Source organism: Maniola hyperantus, chromosome 15 (assembly GCF_902806685.2).
Source record: "Maniola hyperantus chromosome 15, iAphHyp1.2, whole genome shotgun sequence".
NCBI classification, from domain to species: domain Eukaryota; kingdom Metazoa; phylum Arthropoda; class Insecta; order Lepidoptera; family Nymphalidae; genus Maniola; species Maniola hyperantus.
In genome coordinates, this window is record NC_048550.1 from 3479704 (window position 1) to 3498651 (window position 18948).

General features: G+C 36.3%; 2 protein-coding genes across 13 annotated transcripts in view; one reads left to right on the plus strand and one right to left on the minus strand.

The window, feature by feature from the left end:
• On the minus strand, nt 1-13008 carry LOC117988793 (mutS protein homolog 4-like). 9 transcript variants are annotated; one of them, XM_034975994.2, is made up of 19 exons: nt 12802-13008; nt 10645-10798; nt 9020-9180; nt 7323-7391; nt 5844-5992; nt 4565-4755; nt 3785-3906; nt 3477-3703; nt 3192-3386; nt 2785-3114; nt 2585-2688; nt 2407-2509; nt 2204-2320; nt 2033-2134; nt 1841-1954; nt 1691-1761; nt 1479-1616; nt 1198-1390; nt 1-1106 (listed from the first exon to the last, which is right to left on the minus strand). In XM_034975994.2, the coding sequence occupies exons 1-19, from the start codon at nt 12935-12937 to the stop codon at nt 198-200; spliced, it is 3585 nt and encodes a 1194-aa protein (XP_034831885.2). In that variant the 5' UTR covers nt 12938-13008; the 3' UTR covers nt 1-197. The 9 variants fall into 9 exon arrangements, with proteins under 9 accessions (XP_034831885.2, XP_069359653.1, XP_069359645.1 ...); XM_069503552.1 differs by lacking the exon at nt 12802-13008 and adding an exon at nt 10904-11024; XM_069503544.1 differs by having other exon boundaries at nt 2407-2688.
• Nucleotides 11453-18948, plus strand: part of aay (phosphoserine phosphatase) — a 17219-nt gene continuing 9723 nt past the window's right edge. Inside the window, exons 1-3 of one of the 4 annotated variants that reach the window (XM_069503584.1) lie at nt 11453-11630; nt 16964-17164; nt 18145-18279. In XM_069503584.1, the coding sequence (XP_069359685.1) occupies nt 17025-17164; nt 18145-18279 (275 nt within the window). In that variant the 5' untranslated portion in view covers nt 11453-11630; nt 16964-17024. Of the gene's footprint in view, nt 11631-15660; nt 15956-16287; nt 16311-16963; nt 17165-18144; nt 18280-18948 lie in introns of those variants that run through there. The other 3 variants (XM_034976022.2, XM_034976023.2, XM_069503585.1) reach the window with 3 other exon arrangements.

Here is an 18948-nt window from a genome sequence, read left to right on the forward strand (position 1 = left end):
ATTATCATTATCAATCTTACAACAGTAATTCAGTAATTTAAGCTAACGGTGACGTACAATAAAATTATTAAACATGACGAAACTATTGTAGATTATTATCTTAGGTTTAGGTACAGTCGTAGTAATCAACAATTAATAATCGTAGATATCGTTGCGACAATCGCAGCGATCTACAATTATCTTTAAAACTTGCATTTTTATCTAAATTCTAATGGTGGTGTAAGTATAAGAGTTTCAATAGATTCGTCAAATGTCATATTATTATGGTTAAACTCTTCGTTAATTTCATTCACAGTCTCTTTTATCAACTTTTGATCGGATAAAGTTGGACTATGATCTGTGTCCATAAAGGAAAGTGACTGTTCTTCTACAAGTTGTGTTGGTGCCAACGCTATATCAGAATCGACAGATGTATTGCTTTCGCTATTCATTTCTACATCGCAGACTTGCATCACATCCTCCATATCTATATCTTCTTTATCCGATACTGGGGTGGTTTCAATTGAATCATCAGTTCCATTCAGTTTAGTCATTGAGTTATCATCATTGTTACTTATAAGGACTTCTGTTGTTATTAATTTAGAACTTCCAATTGGTCTATTGTTTAATTCAGATTTATTATCTTGTATTGCCATATTTTTTTTAAAACTTCTATGCACAGGATTAAATGCTGAGTTATCGGCTTTATTAGATTCAACAATTATTGTGCTCAGCATATCAGTCGATGATTTTACTGTAGCATACAGGTTTTGATTATTTAATTCTAAATCTGAATTTGTATATCCGGTTGTTGAAGTGGAACTGATTTTCAGAGGAGGTTTAAATACTTTCTTATTATTCCTAACTTGACTTTGTCGCAAATTATTTGTTTCCTCGGATTTATTGATATTGTCTGATATACTATTGGTATTAGTATCAGATATGTAACTTATCGTGCTTCTTTCTGCTCGCATTTTTTCGACGAGTTGAGGATTATCATTTTTAAATTGTTGCAAAATCATTTTCACTGAATTGTTATCGTTTTTTCGGATTTCGTTTCTGATTTTTGCATTTAGTTCATATAACAGTTCTTCTTCAGTTTTATTTGGTGATCTTAGAACTTGTGGCTGAAAATGGCGTTAATTATTTTTAAAGGGACTTATTACAAGGTTAAAGTTTAAAGGCAATCAATGTTTAAATAATTTAAATTATATCTACCTGTCTGTTTCTATTAATCACTTCAGCAAGTTCTTTTGCCAAGTTAACAGTATCTTCTGGTAAATTGGTTTTGGCAGCCAAAGCTAAACCATAATGGGCAATTGTTGTTATTCCCAATTCAATTTTATGCTGGTAAACTAACCTTCTCTCTGAACCCGAATTTACTGATTCTTCAGTAACAGCTGTGTGTCGGCTAAAATAATTTGAAATCAACTTTAGAAACTGTGCTGTAGATACAAACAAATCTTTACTTAAGTAATTTGTATAAAAATTGGTTTTACTTGATGACGTTATAATACAAGTCTTGAAGTCTGGTAAGGTACAAAAAGTGTGTTGTAAAAAATGTAAAGGCTTCACTCGATATAAGTTGCTCACAAATCGCCCAAGCCATACTAGTTCCTTCTTCCACACTAGTTCCCCTGTACAAAGTAAAGAAAATATTTATGAAAGAATAGACATTCTATGCTTCTATATTCACGATTGTATCACTGACCTGCACAATTCGTCGATAATAACCAAGCTAGTTGAAGTCAGTCCCTTTAATATATGTTGGGTTTCTTTCATCTTTAAATAAACAAACGCTATTAAACTCAGATTTTTCTTTACAATTTATAACGGAATTAACTTGAACATTATCATTAACCTCAATAACGTAAGTAGAAGCATTGAACTCCACACTGTCGTTGAATCCAATTCTTGAAAATAAGCGATCACATAGCCTGAGTACAGCGTTCGTTGCAGGTAGGAAGCAACCTAGCTGAATTTAGAGATTGGAATTTGGATTAAGTATAACTCGTTTAATCCAATTAAATATTATACGAGTAGAGGTACTTACTTGTGCCATTATTTGCATAATAGCAATTTGTTTTATATAAATGCTCTTGCCTCCCATATTTGGTCCAGTTATTATTGTGAAATTGTGCTCAGGGGTAGCTAACTGAAAGAAAACATTTGGTCAAGTCTTATCTTTTAAGTGTTTCTGTGGAACAATTTCATGAATACTTACGATATCATTTGGGACAGGCGTGACCTGAGTGTTATAGTCTAAAAGAGGATGCACGCTGTTTCTAACTTCTAAATAATTGTCGAATTCAGGTCTTACGTATGAACCAACTGTACTGGCCTGTCCAAACAAACGCATAAGACTTAGTGCCTGTTTAACGAAATAATTGAAAATTTAAGAAAGTTTAAAGCGCAAATTACTCTTACTTTTGCCATTGCTAGCAATATATCTAATTCCGCAACATCTTCACAAAGTTTATAGAGACTAGCCATAAAAGGACGAAGTTCTTTTAGTAAGGTGGAAATTACGCTGGAAGAAAACAGATGTAGGAATAAATTTGACGAAAAACAGAAAATAACAAAGATGTCAAAAATATTGCGATACATATTGCTCATCTTCTGTATTTCATTTAACGATTCCTTTGCTTGGTGGTCTAGAACAACTAGCTCTTCAGTAGTCATCGTTACACTTGCACCATTAAAAACCACCTGCAATATTAATTAAAAACCCAGAATTAGTAGATATTTATTAACAAATCATTAAATAGATACAGACAATAATTATTGACAAATATAAATGAGTACCTGGATGAAAATTGGAGGTAAATCTTCAACGTTGAAATGCCTTCGGTTCTTTGGACCAACTGGTAGAACAATATGGAATCCTTTCATAACATTCTGGTGCAGGCGAATAGGTAGATCGTACGACTCACTTAGTTGTTCTACGATTTTTTGTATGTCGTCTATAAGTTCGGAATAAGTTCTTCGAGCAACATCTAGAAGACCATTTATTTCTGGTTTCACTGCAAAGCAACGCTGGTGACTTCCCATTGCTCCTTTCTCTAAATGAGCTTCATCTTGTATAACGTTACGAATTCTTTCAGCTATTTGCTCATAATGTCGATTTTCGAAATCCTATTTTGAAAACGTAGGTAGGTACTTATTATGTTTTAGTTAGAATCAGCTATGATTGTAGAGAATGAAATTATTACCATCTTAATTTTTCTTAACTTTCCACTTTCGACCGATTTCATTGCGTCCAGTAATTTTGGAACCATTTCCATCGTAGTTTTTAGGAGAAGCGTTTGATTTAATTGAGCTTCACCGTATTTGTCCATATTTTGATTGGGTGTTTCGATGCATAGAAATAGAATTTTGTCTATTTCCGATAACTTTCTAATCACATCCTGAACTCCAAAAATTTTAATGTTATAAATAATAAAATACTTAGATGAATCAATTTGACAAAATTTTATTTTTTAGACGTTAGTACCTACCTGTAAGTCTGCCATTAGTCCTGTTTCACTTTCAATTAACTCTTGAACTGAGTCAAGTCTAGCTTCAATAAATTCCTTATTGCATGATGGTTGGAGTATAGCAGCTCTAAGAGCTCTAATACCACCGACAGTGTATGTTGGACCTAAAACTCCTAAGAGACAACAAGTAGGTCCAGCCGATGGTACTAATGGATTAACTAGTTCGAGTTGAGTTGCTGTACCTACATCTACAAATAGAAATACGAGTTAAACTTGCTGTTAAAATAATTAATCTACTTGTATTTTACGAAGACAAAATAATACTTTACCAATAATCATAGTGTTTTCAGATGAGTGATACTCTATTTTCAATGATTCTCTAGCAAAAACTATGCACTGAATATATTCTACGTATTTAAGAACTGCTGCTGCAGCTGTGAGTGCGTAGAATCTGAAATTATTAGTTTTTTTTTTAGTTTTCGCATGTAATAACGCGATAATAGAAATAGCCTGAGTAAGCGGTGATAGCCTTCTTTTCGGGAGGTCGGGGGTCCGATCTCGGCCACGCACCCCTAACTTTTCGGAGTTATATGCGTTTTTAAAACAATTAAATACTTAACTCTTGCTTTAACGGTGAACGAAAACATCGCGAGCAAACCCGGGGCAGCGTGGCAGACTATGGTCTAAACCCTTCTCACTCTGAGAGGAGACCTGTGCTCAGTAATGGGTTGATCATGATGATGTCATAACGCTGAGATAACGTAACTGAAATTCCAACCCGCAACCCAGTCAAAATTGAGATAATATACATTAAGTATATTAAGCAGCTTATACTCGCGCATTACAATTACAAACCTATTTTACTCCCTTAGGGGTTGAATTTTCAAAAATACCTTCTTAGCGGATGCCTACGTCATAATAACTATTTTTCAACCCAATCCGTCCACTACTTTCAGCTGTGCTTGTATAGATATCACCTTTTTCCTTTTATACATTTAGAAGATGAACAAGAAAAAGAAGAACTGATTTCCAAGTTATCAGTTTGTTCATTAATCTCAATAAATATTGACTTGGTAATACTAATGGTAGGTATATATATGACTCCATACTTATGCAGGACTTGAAGATACACCGCGCTATATTGAGGAGCACAGAGGGTTTGTATGTTCTGGCGGCCAGCTGCATCATTGAAATGCCGCCTTTGCACAGCTGTTACATTGACAAATGGATATTGATCCTTGATCAGTTTATAAAGCTGACTTGGTTTTACACCTTCGTAAAAAGTGTGCGGGACTATTATCTGGAAGAATCAGATCAAACACCACTCAATAATCATAAAATCTCTAAATCCAAAACATTCTGTATCATAGAGAAGCACTAATCAAGAGTTAAACTTTGGTATTCTTTTGCCGAATCCAACTCGGTTGGGCAGCGTTCAGGAAGCTTCGATATGTCTTCTTGTCAAAATTCCTCAGTGCTTGAAGACCAAAGTCTTCGAATAGTGCGTGTTGCCACTTGCCAGTGATAACATATGGATCCGACAGAAGGTCGCTAATTATGGGTCTCATAAGAAAGCTCAGAGTCACTCAGCGGGCGATGGAGAGAGCTATGCTTGGAGTTTCTCTACGTGATTAAATCAGAAATGAGGAGATCCGTAGGCGAACTAGAGTAACCGACATAGCTCAACGGGTTGCGAAGCTGAAGTGGCAATGGGCAGGGCACATAGTTCGTACAACCGATAGACGTTGGGGTCCCAAGGTGCTGGAATGGCGACCTCGCACCGAAAGACGCAGTGTTGGAAGACCCCCCACTAGGTGGACGGACGACATCAGACGAGTCGCAGGGAGCCGCTGGATTCAGGCGGCGCAAGACCGTGGCGTGTGGAAGTCGCTACAAGAGACCTATGTCCAGCAGTGGACGGCTGTCGGTTGATGATGATGATGATGCCTTTGCCAAAACTAAGTAGGTATTACGAAATCATCGTCCCCAATAAATCAATCACTCCTAAGTATATATAAAAAAAAAAAAAAAAAAAAAAGTAGGTCACAAGACTTTTGGACCTGGTGAAGATTTCGTGATCAAATAACCATGATCAAATACTTGGTATAAAATAAAATCGCTTATCTGAGAACTAGCTTATGCTCGCGACTTCGTCCACATGTCAAACCACTATTTGACCCCCTTAGGGGATGAATTTTCAAAAATCCTTTCTTAGCGGATGCCTACGTTATAATAGCTATCTAAGTGCCAAATTTCAGCCCGATCCGTCCAGTAGTTTGAGCTATGCGTTGATATACCAGTCAATCATTCAGTCAGTCAGTCACCTTTTATATATTTAGATTACGAAATGAGATTGGAAAACGTGCAAATATAACTTTAATGATACACCTCCACAGGATTAAAGTAGTTGATCTTGGTGAGCGTATGCGTGTACAGCAATGTATCGCTGAACTGGCACAAGACGAGGTGAGGATGGCGAAGATCTATTGCTGCCATGCCTATTTCCCCACGAGCCATTCCTCGACCTTCGCATATCGCTGGAAACAAAGTGTCTTGATTAGTTACTTATCATCTTTGCCAGTATCTTTGATTAAGAGCTAGCGCGCACCACGGTAAATTTCCATTACGTTTTTTTCCGCAAAATCTGTGAACTCTAGAACTACATAGAAGCGCGCGCACTGCGGAATTATTTCCGCACCGGATTTTCATACATTGAAATTTAAATTTACCGATTTTAAAACGCACCGCAACTCGCCGCACCATGGTGCATGCTAGCTCTTAATCATAATAATAATATTATTAAGAGCCTAGCTCTTAGAGAATAATAAATCATTGTCTGCAAAATTTTCTAGAGATTCAAAGTGTTTAAGGGATAGCTTCAAAAGTTTGAATATAACGATTACTATCAGATGAAGGAGGGTAAGGGGGTGCGCTAACATCTTAGCACCCCAAATGTCAACCTCACCTGCACGTGGTGCCCCCTGCGAATCAGCGGACGAGGATATGACGACCGAATAATGGCGGGATAACCATTCCATATGGCTTGGCTTTAAATAATACAGACCAGAGACGGGCAGCAGCGTCACTGGTGCGAAATAGCCTACAGCCCTGCGCTGACCAACCCGCCTGCCCAGCGTGGTCAGTATGGGCACTACTTCTAATGAGCAGCGCCAACAGACAAAGGCCCCCAGTTCCCGGCAGCCCTGCTATTCCCGATTAAGGTGGTGGGGAGCGGTTGGATGAGGAAGGCGGAGGACCGTGTTTGGTGGCGCGTTCTTGGAAAGGCCTATGTCCAGCATTGGACGCAAACAGGCTGATGGATTGGATTGGGATTGGATATCAGATGTTAATATTCGGCACCAGCCGCTTAGTTGAGGATTTACTAGGTAAGCCGTAAGGTTCAATCATTTAACCTGTAACCGACTTGCTTGATAATCTACGTAACTTGAATTGGCTGATAACTCTGACGTTACTGGAGCCTGATTACCTACCTAGTATTCGGTACTTAGGTATAACTTTTTAATTTATCTAACGTGACATGAGCGTTACGGTTACCTATTCTTAAAATTTACTAATGGACGGGCAAACATGTTTTCTCCTCTCCATAGAATTCGAGTCACTAGGTAGGTAGTTACTTATCACGTTTTTTAACACGAAAAATTACGGCACTGTTACATTTCACACCACCCGAATGATCGCTAAAGTATACCCAAGATAAGATAATAAACAGGATATAAACGTATTATTACTTAAGATAAATAGAATATATAGGTACTAGATAATATTTGATTTGAGTGCAAAAAATTATGCGGAAATATTTTATCAGAATCATTTGACCTTGATAATGCAATATTTTTGTTATCTTACCTAATATTACACTAGCCTGTGCGACGGATGTGCTCATAGATCTAGCTGATCTTGTATCACTATAACCACCTGAAATTAATTTCATAAAAGCAGAATCAGGAACTGGAAAATGTTCTTCTTTTTCTTCCTTATACCTTATCCCACGCTAGTCGCTACGTGGGGTCGGCATAACATGTCTTCTTCTTCCACTCACTTCTGCCAAGTGCCATCCGTCAACATGACCCCTTTTACACGCATATCCTCTTTCACGCAATCCATCCACCTTTTTTTGGTCGTCCCCTCCTCTTTATCCTTCCACATGCATATTTAACATTCTTCTAGTGAATTGGCTTTCTTCCCTCCGCATTATATGCCCATACCGTGCCAGCCTATTACCCTTCATCTTTTCTACCACTGGCGCTACTTTTAAATTAAGAACTGGATAATATTTATTTAAAACACAACATATTGCATTACATCGTCCAAGGGATTATGGCCATATTATGTTACCTAAGATGCGCTCTTACCTCTCGAGATTCTAGGCTATATTGGGATAAATAAACGCCAGCTGGGCACCTGAGTCCTGACGCATAGAGCAATTTCTGGGGCATGCACTGATCTCTACTAGCAAGTACTGATCAGTGGGGAGTAGGGACAAGACATTAATACAATTTTTCATGTCCGACGACTGATCAGTAGATAACAACTGACCATGTCGGAGTAGGTATGATTTTATAGTTCCAAAAAGTCCCCTAGCTGTGGAATATGAATATTACTGGTACAAGTTAATTACATACATGTATTTTATTATAGAGTTGATAGGTATACTTAGATGTATTTCAATTCAAACAAGGTCGAGGTAACAGATGAGGAAAAAAGGACGGGAATTTACTGCAGTAATGACAAATCGGGCACCAATAGATATATTACCTAAGAATGAATCTAGACATAAAATTTCGATTGCAAGAGTACCTATACGTACTTATGAGTAAACTGCATTGGGGATCAAGAAGGTACCAACACAATGCATTTAATGACGTGATAAGTGATAACCTGGCGTCAGTACACACAGATTAAGATATTTATTGGGTTAGGTATGGTCTGAATATTTTTGGCTGTTTACACCATTATAAGTCCCGCAAATTGCTAATGCGCGTGGCCGCCATTTTAGTGACGTCAGCACTAGACTGAAGTTTCTGGCTGATGGTATATTTTTATTTCGGCTGCGTCAAAATGACGTCATTTCGATGTTAATGATACATGGTTCCAGCGCTATAGCAATTTGCGGGACTTAGGTATACCTACAAGGCAATATTTTTGCACAAGATTATATTCAGAGGTCTGTCAAACAGTCATAGATTTTTCCAAGAAAAAAACTATCCCAATTCACCAGTCGCTCTACTCGGGGGTCTTTTAGCTTTTAGTTTTATGGGTCACCCCATAAGCTACCATACACATCGGCTTTTATTTATAACATGATAGATACTGTGATACTGATGGCGTTCTGGAGACCACTTACTGGTAAGCGTGAGACAACTTCCAGCCTGCTGGACCACGCTGAACCGACGATCTTGAAAAGGTGGAAAGTAAAGGAGGTGGTATGTGGATGGATGAGGACGGCAGAGGACCGTGTGTGGTGGCGCGTTCCTGGTGATATTGATGATACTGGTAGTGGTGATGATACTGGTGATGATTAATATATATTTCTTGTCATATACCTCTACTGCTACTGCTTATATATCTAAGGGCAGTAGGTCTGTTTTTTGGGGTTTTGAAATCCAAACTGTCAGCAGGTGCAGAATCACTGGCTAATACACGAGGATGTGCTGGTCCGCTCGATGAGGATTCAGGTTTTGAAGATGTCGAATTATGAAATAATCTGTACAGAAATTAGTTTAAGGAAGTAGATGAACGCTGAGTTGATGTAGTGGCTAGTCTATGGGAGGTCAAATCAGGGGCTTACGTGGCATGGTAGCAACAGCGCTTATCTGTCGATTGCGCTGGGTAGATATACCTAGCCAATTGACCCCTGTTCTTAACTGGATAAGTGACCCATTTTGAAGCTTTGAAATTGCCCTAGTCGTAACTTTCATGATTCGGTGAAAACTTTGCTAAGCTTTCGGCCTGGTTATTATCACTAACATAACCTTAGAATCGAAACCTCGTACTCTAAGTAGGTAGAGTCGTAATACGAAATATAATGACGAAAAAATACCCAAGAGTTAATGACACCTAGCAATGAGAAACACGACGTAGTTATTGCAACAGCTGAGCAGATGCTTTTTTAATTCATTATAGACACACGCTTGACCACAATCACGCCTAATGTAAAGTGATGATGAAGTCGTGGCCTAAGTTAGGACGCGTAAGTACCTACTTACGCCTTCCAGGGTTATCGCGTTACCACTTGACTGTTCGTCATTAATGTACCTTTCAGTGACATCAATAACGCTACCTGTCATCAAATTAGCATCAAATAAACATGGTAGCTACATTTAGATAAGACAAGTCTTATCCAATTATACTTAACTATTAGGCAGTGGTCCGACCGCGCCGCCGATTTTTTTCTCTCAAGAAACGGACAATAAATGTACATTCCGTGTAAACGAAAGAGATGCATATATCAAAGTTGCTCTGTGACTGTTCACACTGCCGGCGACGACTCGCTTTACTAATTTTGTCGCTGAGCGACTAGCTTTCAAAAATAAACTCGCTCAGCGATATTCGTTCAGCGATTCTCACTTGCTTGAACACGTGTAACGCGCGCAGGTTTGCACAGGACTGAGCGACCGCGGGCGAAAGGCGCGAGTAATCGCTCGTCGCACTTGCTAACTCACTTATAGCCCGGCGACAAAACTATCGAAACTACACACTCGCTTCCCGCTGATCGCCAACTCGTTTAAGTATTCTTAATAGCTTAAGTTTCTAGTTCTACTCGTTTCTCTTTCATCGTCGCGTCCGCGGTCGGACCACTGCCTTAAGTATGAATTAACGATTGATAATGCATTTAAATTTTCCAATCATTATTATGTTGCATTTTATGTGTTTAAGCATTATTATGCTATTTTTTTCACTATCTGAAAATATAGAGAGGTGTCGTGTGTATAGACTTTTCTGACATTAAAAAGCTTGCATTAGCTCAACTGAAGTAAAACACGGACTAAAATCCAATAAGTAGGTCGAACGAGGACTGAACAACAACAAGAGTTCTTAGTTAACACATTTAGTTGAAACTTGGTAAGTTAAAATGTTCTGATGCTTGACGCTTGTAACCTTTTAAGTATATCTGGTAGTTGCGAAGTTACGTAAATATCTAAGTATATCTTCATATAATTAAACTTACTTTCGTTGGAAGCTCGGGGGAGGCCCGGACGGTGGACCCATCGTCGACTTTTTAGTCGTGGCAAGGTTTTGCACATTAAACTGATATCGGGGCTCGGGGTCTTTACTCATTTTACGCGTCCAGGTACCAGGGATAGCCATCGCACTTCCTATGCCTACAAAATAAAGGTTTTTTTTCGAAGTTTATTTTGTACCTAACGCATAAATAGTTAACTAATGTAGTTAGTGTTAGTAGCGTGTTATATTAAGATTTATCTTACCTAACGCATTATCCTTTCGAACTAAATCATTTTTAGGTTTCGCTAATATTTTAGAATACCGACTTTCTCTTTTTACGACATTCATTTTATTTTTGTAACCAATAATAATTATTAGAGTAGTACCAACAGAGGCTGGCAACAAGTGTTTAAAAAAAAGTTTTATAATTTTTGCCGCCATTCCATTATTATTGGATCTATGGTTTCCTCTAATTCTATTAGTTCGGAAATGAATATTTTTAGTAGTTATACTTTTCATTGCATTGGTATGATCATGAAAACAATTAATTAAACGTGTTAATGAGTTGTTTCATAATATTAAATCGTATGAAACAAAGGTGCGTACTGCATAAAACATTGTTTCTTGTAATAAGTATTATTATTTATTATCACAGTTGCAGAGTCACGTCTTTTGTGGTCTAGCCACTGTTGTTGAACTAAAATTCTTTCATCTATTGTTTTTGGACTGTGAATGTCATTGTCAAATCAAATTATGAAATTATGTAATATCATGGTAATATCTCTATGGTAAAAACAAAAACAAAACAATCAGTGATAGATGTGGTGATAGTTTATTTTTAATAAATTTATCTTTATACTAAAATGCAGTGATAAAGTAGAATATTTAAATAATTTATTATATACTGATTTGAATATAGTTTATACACTACAAATTATTTCGAGCTAGGATCATAAATTGACAAGTTTCATGACTATTCATATTACGTAGGTAAGTAAAAAGCCATTTCTTTTAGGTATTATTAAAAACAACAGAGAATATTCTTATGTAATGTTTAATTAGTTAGGTACCTATCTTTATAATTATCGCTAGTTTGTTAACCTTGGCGACTGATTAAAATAACCTCTACATTCGATACATCTTTTCCCGTTGTTTGATAAATATAAAAACAAATTCACATAGAAAAGGTAAGTAGTAGTATACCATTTTTCAGTAGTAATTTCTTGTGCTCTAAGAAATATTTATAAAGTAAGTAATTCCTTATCAAATCTGTTAACATGCGAATCGTTGTACTGTTTGTAACTGATAACAGAAAAATATTAACTGAATACTTGCTTTTAAGGCCTCGTTTCCAGCATGCCAGACTTTCTTTTGTTAGGCTTTCAAAACGGCTGAACTGAACGTGCTGGTAGCTAATCTAAATATATAAAATGAAAAGGTGACTGACTGATCTATCAACGCACAGCTCAAACTACTGGACGGATCAGGTTGAAATTTGGCATGCAGATAGCTATTACGACGTAACCATCCGGTATGAAAGGATTTTTGAAAATTCAACCCCTAAGGTAGTGAAATAGGGGTTTGAAATTTGTGTAGGCCACGCGGACGAAGTCGTGAGCATAAGCTAGTTCAATGATAAATGACGATATGACGAATTTTGATATATAAAATGTCTATTAAAGACAATCTGTGTGTAGGAAAAGACAGTAAATATGCTAGAAAATAGTACACCTAGAACAGTAGTATACTGGCACCTAAATTCACAATCATTACTATAAAGTGACACTTTTAACAGTGCATCCAAACACAGTGTAGTTTTAGCCCAGTTTACCAGTAAAATTATTGAAAATGGATGTGGCATTTTGTTTCTGAATCTGAATGGTAGAACCTACAGTATGCATTCAGAAGCACTGTGTTCATAGTACTGATTGTAAATATGGGGGTCATTATCTCAAAAATTTAATTATGAGCTTTTGAAAATTTCACGAATCATTTTATGATTTTTCATTGAATATTTTACGATTTTTCAAGAAAAAGTGAATAATTAAAAGAAAGTAAGTATCACCATTAAAACAAGTGTAAAATTAAAAAATTAAAAGCAATAAATTTCATATCACCTGATTTAATGGTGAAGGAAAATATTGTCAAAACACCAGCATACCTGGAGTTCTCAGTAATGTGTGCAGTCTCCCAATCCACACTTGGCCAGTGTGATGGTCTATGGCTAAATCCTTTCTCATTCTGAGATGGGACCTGTTTAGTGAGCCAATGATGGGTTGATAAAGAAGCATCACCATAATAGCTCAAGTGTTTAAGCACATACATAACAAAAGGTACTTATACATAGATATTACAACCTTATTAATTTTGAGTTATGATTTGTAAGGCACTCGACAAAACATTTTCTAAATATTTAGCCAGTATGGACTAGTGTCTATCGTTTATGGATACCCATATTTCAATGAAAACTGATTTAAACTGGTTGTGAATATTAACCACTCATTGCTCTACTAAATAAGTACTTGTGGAATGAAACAGGATGTTTTATTTTAGTGGGTAAATAGGTATAAATTATAATCTTGTTGTATCTATTCTTAATCTTTCTTAGCTACTTATGTAATTTCGATAAAATATGAGGTAGGTATTGTAGACTATAATGTGATGTAGATTGTTGGAACAAATCCAACATAATGGACAGGATAATAAAATGCAGTTTAATAAAGCACCCTGTAAATATTTAGATATGAATTATTATCTTTGTACTAGAACTAAATTAGTAGGTCACTTTATAGTAAAATTAAACATTGCTCACAAGTCATAAGGTCATAGTATTACATACTTGACATAATAAAACAGTATTGTCTAAATCTGCAAAATATTGTAAATATAATCAAAAGGAAAATGGAACCCTTATAGGATCACTTTGTTGTCTGTCTGTCTGTCAAGAAACCTACAGGGTACTAGTAGTACTAAGGTAGGGAATCATGAAATTTGGCACGTAGGTAAGTCTTATAGCAGACATTCGGGGAAAAATCTGAAAACCGTGAATTTGTGGTTACATCCCACGAAAAAAATTATGGTCATGAATTAATAATTAATATTTTTATTTATAAGTAAGATAACTATATCGAGTGGGGTATCATATGAAGGATCTTTACATGTGCATTCTAAAACAGATTTTTATTTATTTTTATGCATCATAGTTTTCGAGTTATCGTGCAAAATGTCGAAAAAATACGACTATAGTACGGGACCCTCATTGCGCGAGCCTGACTCGCACTTGGCCGGTTTTTTTATTCAGATACAAGTTAGCCCTTGACTGCAATCTCACCTACTGGTAAGTGATGATGCAGTCTAAGATGGAAACCGGCTAACGAAAGGGATATGACAGTTTGTATTAAACCCACACCCCTTTGGTTTCTACACGGCACTATCTCTGAACTAAGGTTCCGACTAACCGAATATGCAGGGATTAGGTAGTTTTAAACCAGAATTGAAAAGCGTAAGGTACTGCCAATTCTGCATCATTCATTATTAGGGAGACCAAGCATCTCGGATTTTCAAGGATATTCCGCAATTCTGCAAAAAGTTAGGCCATCCCCCCTCAAAGTCTTTGTAGAAACGCTTATTGTCCCTTAAAAACGATAATAGTGTTTCAATATTTTTTTTCAACTTGCGCTAAATTGATAATATTTACCTACTTATGAACTTAAAAATATTTATAAAAATGAAATTATCTTACATATTACACACAAAATATAATGTAAGCAGGTATATGATTGAAATTGAAAACAAATTTTATTCATATTTTTATTTGACTCGATATTTTTATATTAAAGTGAAAAGTGCCAAGAGGGTGTGACTTTTCTGTAAGGCAAAAGACATGCGGCGCTCGCGTGGCGTGGCTGTATAAATTGATAACCTTGCCATAAAAAGATAATGTACTTCGCAACATATTGTACTCTCAATGGCATGTTTAAAATCTATAATAATAAGAATTTATCAATACTTACTGATAACCTGATTTTCATAATCTTGCAAAATAATATTTTCAAAATAATTTCTTTATAACTGCTTAGGTTTTACTGCTTATTTGATCTAACAGTATTTTTGTAAACATGTTTTGAATGTGGATTTTATTAATGGAAAATCCGAAATACATATTTAATAGCCATGTTAGTTTGCCCATATCCATGGAATACAGGTTTTGAATTTACGGCAGAGGAGCATAAGTAGAAAGATGATGACATGATTAATTAATTATTATTACAGCATCAGTAACAATTAGAAGACGCTATCTTGTAATAATATCTAAAGTTCTATTTTACAAATCTATTAAGGCAAGTAGATCTATTGACAAGTCTTTATTACTCAATGGGTCACTATCATGTAATAATCAGAAAAAAGTTAATTACTATAAGTAGGTATTTATTGAATAACGTAAACATCACCCTAACGTTCAAAACTGTTGTTTATGATTTCTTTTTGACGGTACCAACAGGATAGGTGCAAAACATGCAAAAGTTACAGCTTTTGAAATAAAGCCCTCTTTGAGATAGACCACAGGATGAAATTGGTTTCTGTAATATAATATTATATATGAATTTCAAATAACTGTTTATGTTAATTATTTAAAAAGTTAAGTATTCATCTCCATGACAGACAGAAAGACAAATAAGCAAAGTGCAAATGCATCCAAGTCGGAGACCTCGCTTCGCTCGGTCAATAAATACATAATAGCTATGTGCATAGTGTTATTATTGTGATTTATCACACGCTTTGACGCCGTATAGAAACAACTTTTACATTTTTAAACAAAACAAGTTTAATATCACTACCATATTACGTATGTAATCCAAGATAACATGATTTTGCACCCGACGCAATTCGCAAAACAAGTGTCTCCACAAACATTTCATTGGCTTCTATCGCGAGTGAAAGAGATAGGTGCTGTTTCATCGCCCTTACTTGAAAGAATTCTCTTGTCTGGCACAACGTCTTTAAATGAAGATGTCGCTGTGACGTCAGTCATAGTACGTAGCTTTCAGAGAGAAGTGTTGTAGCTCGCATCATAGCGATATCTCGGGGAGGCTGGTAGATATAAAGCGATAAAATGGGCCGCGTACACTGTTCTTTATGATATCACTCTCAGCGAAGGCGTGTGCGCAATAGTTTCCGGTCAAATTACTGGTCTTCAAGAGATATACACATTTAGAGCGTAGCAGTTATCGAGGTATATCGTTTATCGAGTTATAATTATCGTTTATTAACCGACTTCCTTACTTTGAAGACTCTGTGAAAATGGCTCTGTACAGGTATTAAAAAATACAATATTTGCACGCTATGCATGTTCTGATTTATTAATATATTTATTATTTATACTTATGAAAGATAATAATTTATTACGAGTTATTTTCCTCGTCCTTTGCAAGAGTTGCAATTTAGTTCATGGTTGTTTTAATCACGTTTTACTTCTACGGTCATGCTAATATTGAATAATAATACACCTAATTATCTTTTACGCTGTTAAGGAAAATAATAGGGAAATTTTGCATAATATAAATAAGGCGTTTGGTGTCTTACAGTGAACAAATAGTGTAGTAGTGTCTAATGAAGTACCTATAATATGTAGTGTAATATTATCCATCACCTAAATTTAAATATACTCTGGTAATACCCTACTCTATCAGGAATATAAATCGTAGGTTGTTTTAATATTTCAACCGGAACTATAAATACGCGCAAAAAATCTAAATTAATTTTCCAGTCAGCTGGGGTCATTTATGAAGTGAATTGTACGCAAAAAAAAACAAGTTTTTAATCGTTATTAACCTTCAGATTCGTGTTTAAAGACTGCTTATTTAATTTAAAACGTAGCAAATATTACCTGACTTTGTATTGGTTTCTAGAAAATAATATAAGTTAAAGTTCTTTTGCGAATTTCAAAAATCCTGGTCACCCTTCCTAAACCCTTGTGATTTTGTATAAAAATGGATAAATTTTATTTCACTCAAAAAAATATGGATGCGGGCTGAATTGATAACCTCCTCCTTTTTGGAAATTGGTGAAGAACCATAAAAAAGACATTGAGTTTCCATTTTTTTTTTGGATAGGTAATTTAGTATTTTTGCTCAATGAAGCTATAAACTTTATAAGGGATTCCTTATTTTATTCTAACCAATTTCAATAAATGCAACGATGTTTTACATTTTTTAATGAATCACTCTTTTATTTTATTCCTGGATAGTAGGTTATATTTTCTCCTAGCTAGCAATTACATTTCTAATTTTTTCTAACAAAAGATATCACTTTTTTTCACGCAGCCTAAAAAACAATCTCCACCTGGCGACGCTCAAGACTCTCTCCCTGGTGTCAATAAGTGTAATGTCACCACAGCAAAGCGTACAGGAGTTGTTCCGAACAGCCGACTGCGTGTGCTTCGATGTGGACTCCACGGTCATACAAGATGAAGGGATCGACGAGCTTGCCAGGTTCTGCGGGAAAGGAGACGAGGTGAAACGACTGTGAGTGAGCTTACCCTTGTTTACCATGATATCGTAAGGCCCAGCGTATTTGCGCTTAGATCCAACTCCACTCTGCCCTGTTTTTTAGGGTTCCGTACCTCAAAAGGAAAAACGGAGCCCTTATAGGATCACTTTGTTGTCTGTCTGTCCGACTGTCTGTCTATCAAGAAACCTACAGGTACCCGTTGACCTAGAATCATGAAATTTGGCAGGTAGGTAGGTCTTATAGTAGACATTCGGGGAAAAATCTGAAAACCGTGAATTTGTGGTTACATCACACAAAAAAATTAAATTGAGGTCATGTTAATAATAATTAGTATTTTCAATTTTTGAAGTAAGATAACTATATCAAGTGGGGTATCATATGAAAGGTCTTCACCTGTGCATTCTAAAACAGATTTTTATTTATTTTTATGCATCATAGTTTTTGAATTATCGTGTAAAATGTCGAAAAAATACGACTGTAGTACGGTACCCTCGTTGCGCGAGCCTGACTCGCACTTGGCCGGTTTTTTGTAGAGGGGGTGGAGTGGAGTTGGTCTTTTTGATAATTTACTACTTACCACTCTTTAATTGTGACCTAAACACGATAAGCAATGATAGCCTAGTGGCTAAGACGTCGGCCTCCTATTCGGGGGGGCCGGGGGTTCGATCCGGAGCACGCCTAACTTTTCGGAGTTATGTGCGTTTTAAGCTAAATATCACTTGCTTTAACGGTGAAGGAAAACATTGTGAGGAAACCTGCATCTTAGGCTACATCATCACTAGCCAGCAGGTCTGACTGCAGCCAAGCGCTAGTCGATAAATTAAAAAAAAAATGTATTGAATGCGGCAAATGTTAGCTGGCTTTACTATAACTTTCTATTATCGATTTGAAATGAAGAAACTTGATTGTCGCAAAAAACTAACGAAACCCGTATCTAAATTACGCCGTTATTTTTATTAATCTTTTATGGTTCTGTATTATCTTTTGTTATCAGAACAGCGGAGGCAATGGGCGGTAGCATGACATTCCAAGAGGCCCTAAAGAAGAGGCTGGATATCATCAGACCCAGCGTTAGTCAAATTAGAGAATTCATAGAAATCTTCCCTAATCATCTCACACCAGGAATAACGTAAGTACATTTAAACTTTCACCTTTCTATCTAACTATAAATAGAGCCTCAACAGCTCAACGGTTATAGAAGCGGATTGAAATCCCAACGGTCGCCGGTTCAAACCCCACCCGTTGCACTATTGTCGTACCTAATCTTAGCACAAGCTTAAAGCTTAGTTGGAGGAGAAAGTAGGATATTAGTCATCATTGGCTAATATTCTATAAAAAAAATATATCAATCAAAGACTTGTCCTGTAACTGATCTATCAATAGTTTATAGTATCAACGCACAGCCTAAACGGCCTATAGTTTAAGACCTGGAGAGTGACATAGGCTACTTTTTATCCCGGAAAATCAAAGAGTTCCCACGGGATTTTTAAAAAACCTAATTCCGCGCGGACGAAGTCGCGGGCATCAGCTAGTAATAAATAGATGTGCATTGTCTAAGGTGACCGACATGTTTTTCTAGGTTATTTAAATATTTTACAAAATATGCCCAATGCCCGCCCTCTTTTTGCTTAGAAACTTAAAAAAGAAGGTTTAAATAATTGTGAACATTGGTCTACCAATTTTTATCCAAACCACGACCAAACCATGTCCATATTAGGATATCGCTTAGTTTACATGTGATTGAACATTGAAGGAATCTACCTTTGAATATCAGAAGTGGGATAGAGATGTATGAATT

Bases quoted from the DNA above. Each gene is read 5' to 3' on its own strand.
- LOC117988793 (XM_069503544.1), bottom strand. From the start codon at position 12,937: ATGGTGATGCTTCTTTATCAACCCATCATTGGCTCACTAAACAGGTCC. The intron at 3,387-3,476 runs GTAGGTACTAAC...TTTGGAGTTCAG, and splicing joins GACTAATGGCAGACTTACAG to GATGTGATTAGAAAGTTATC. The intron at 2,135-2,203 runs GTAAGTATTCAT...GTTTTCTTTCAG, and splicing joins CGCCTGTCCCAAATGATATC to TTAGCTACCCCTGAGCACAA.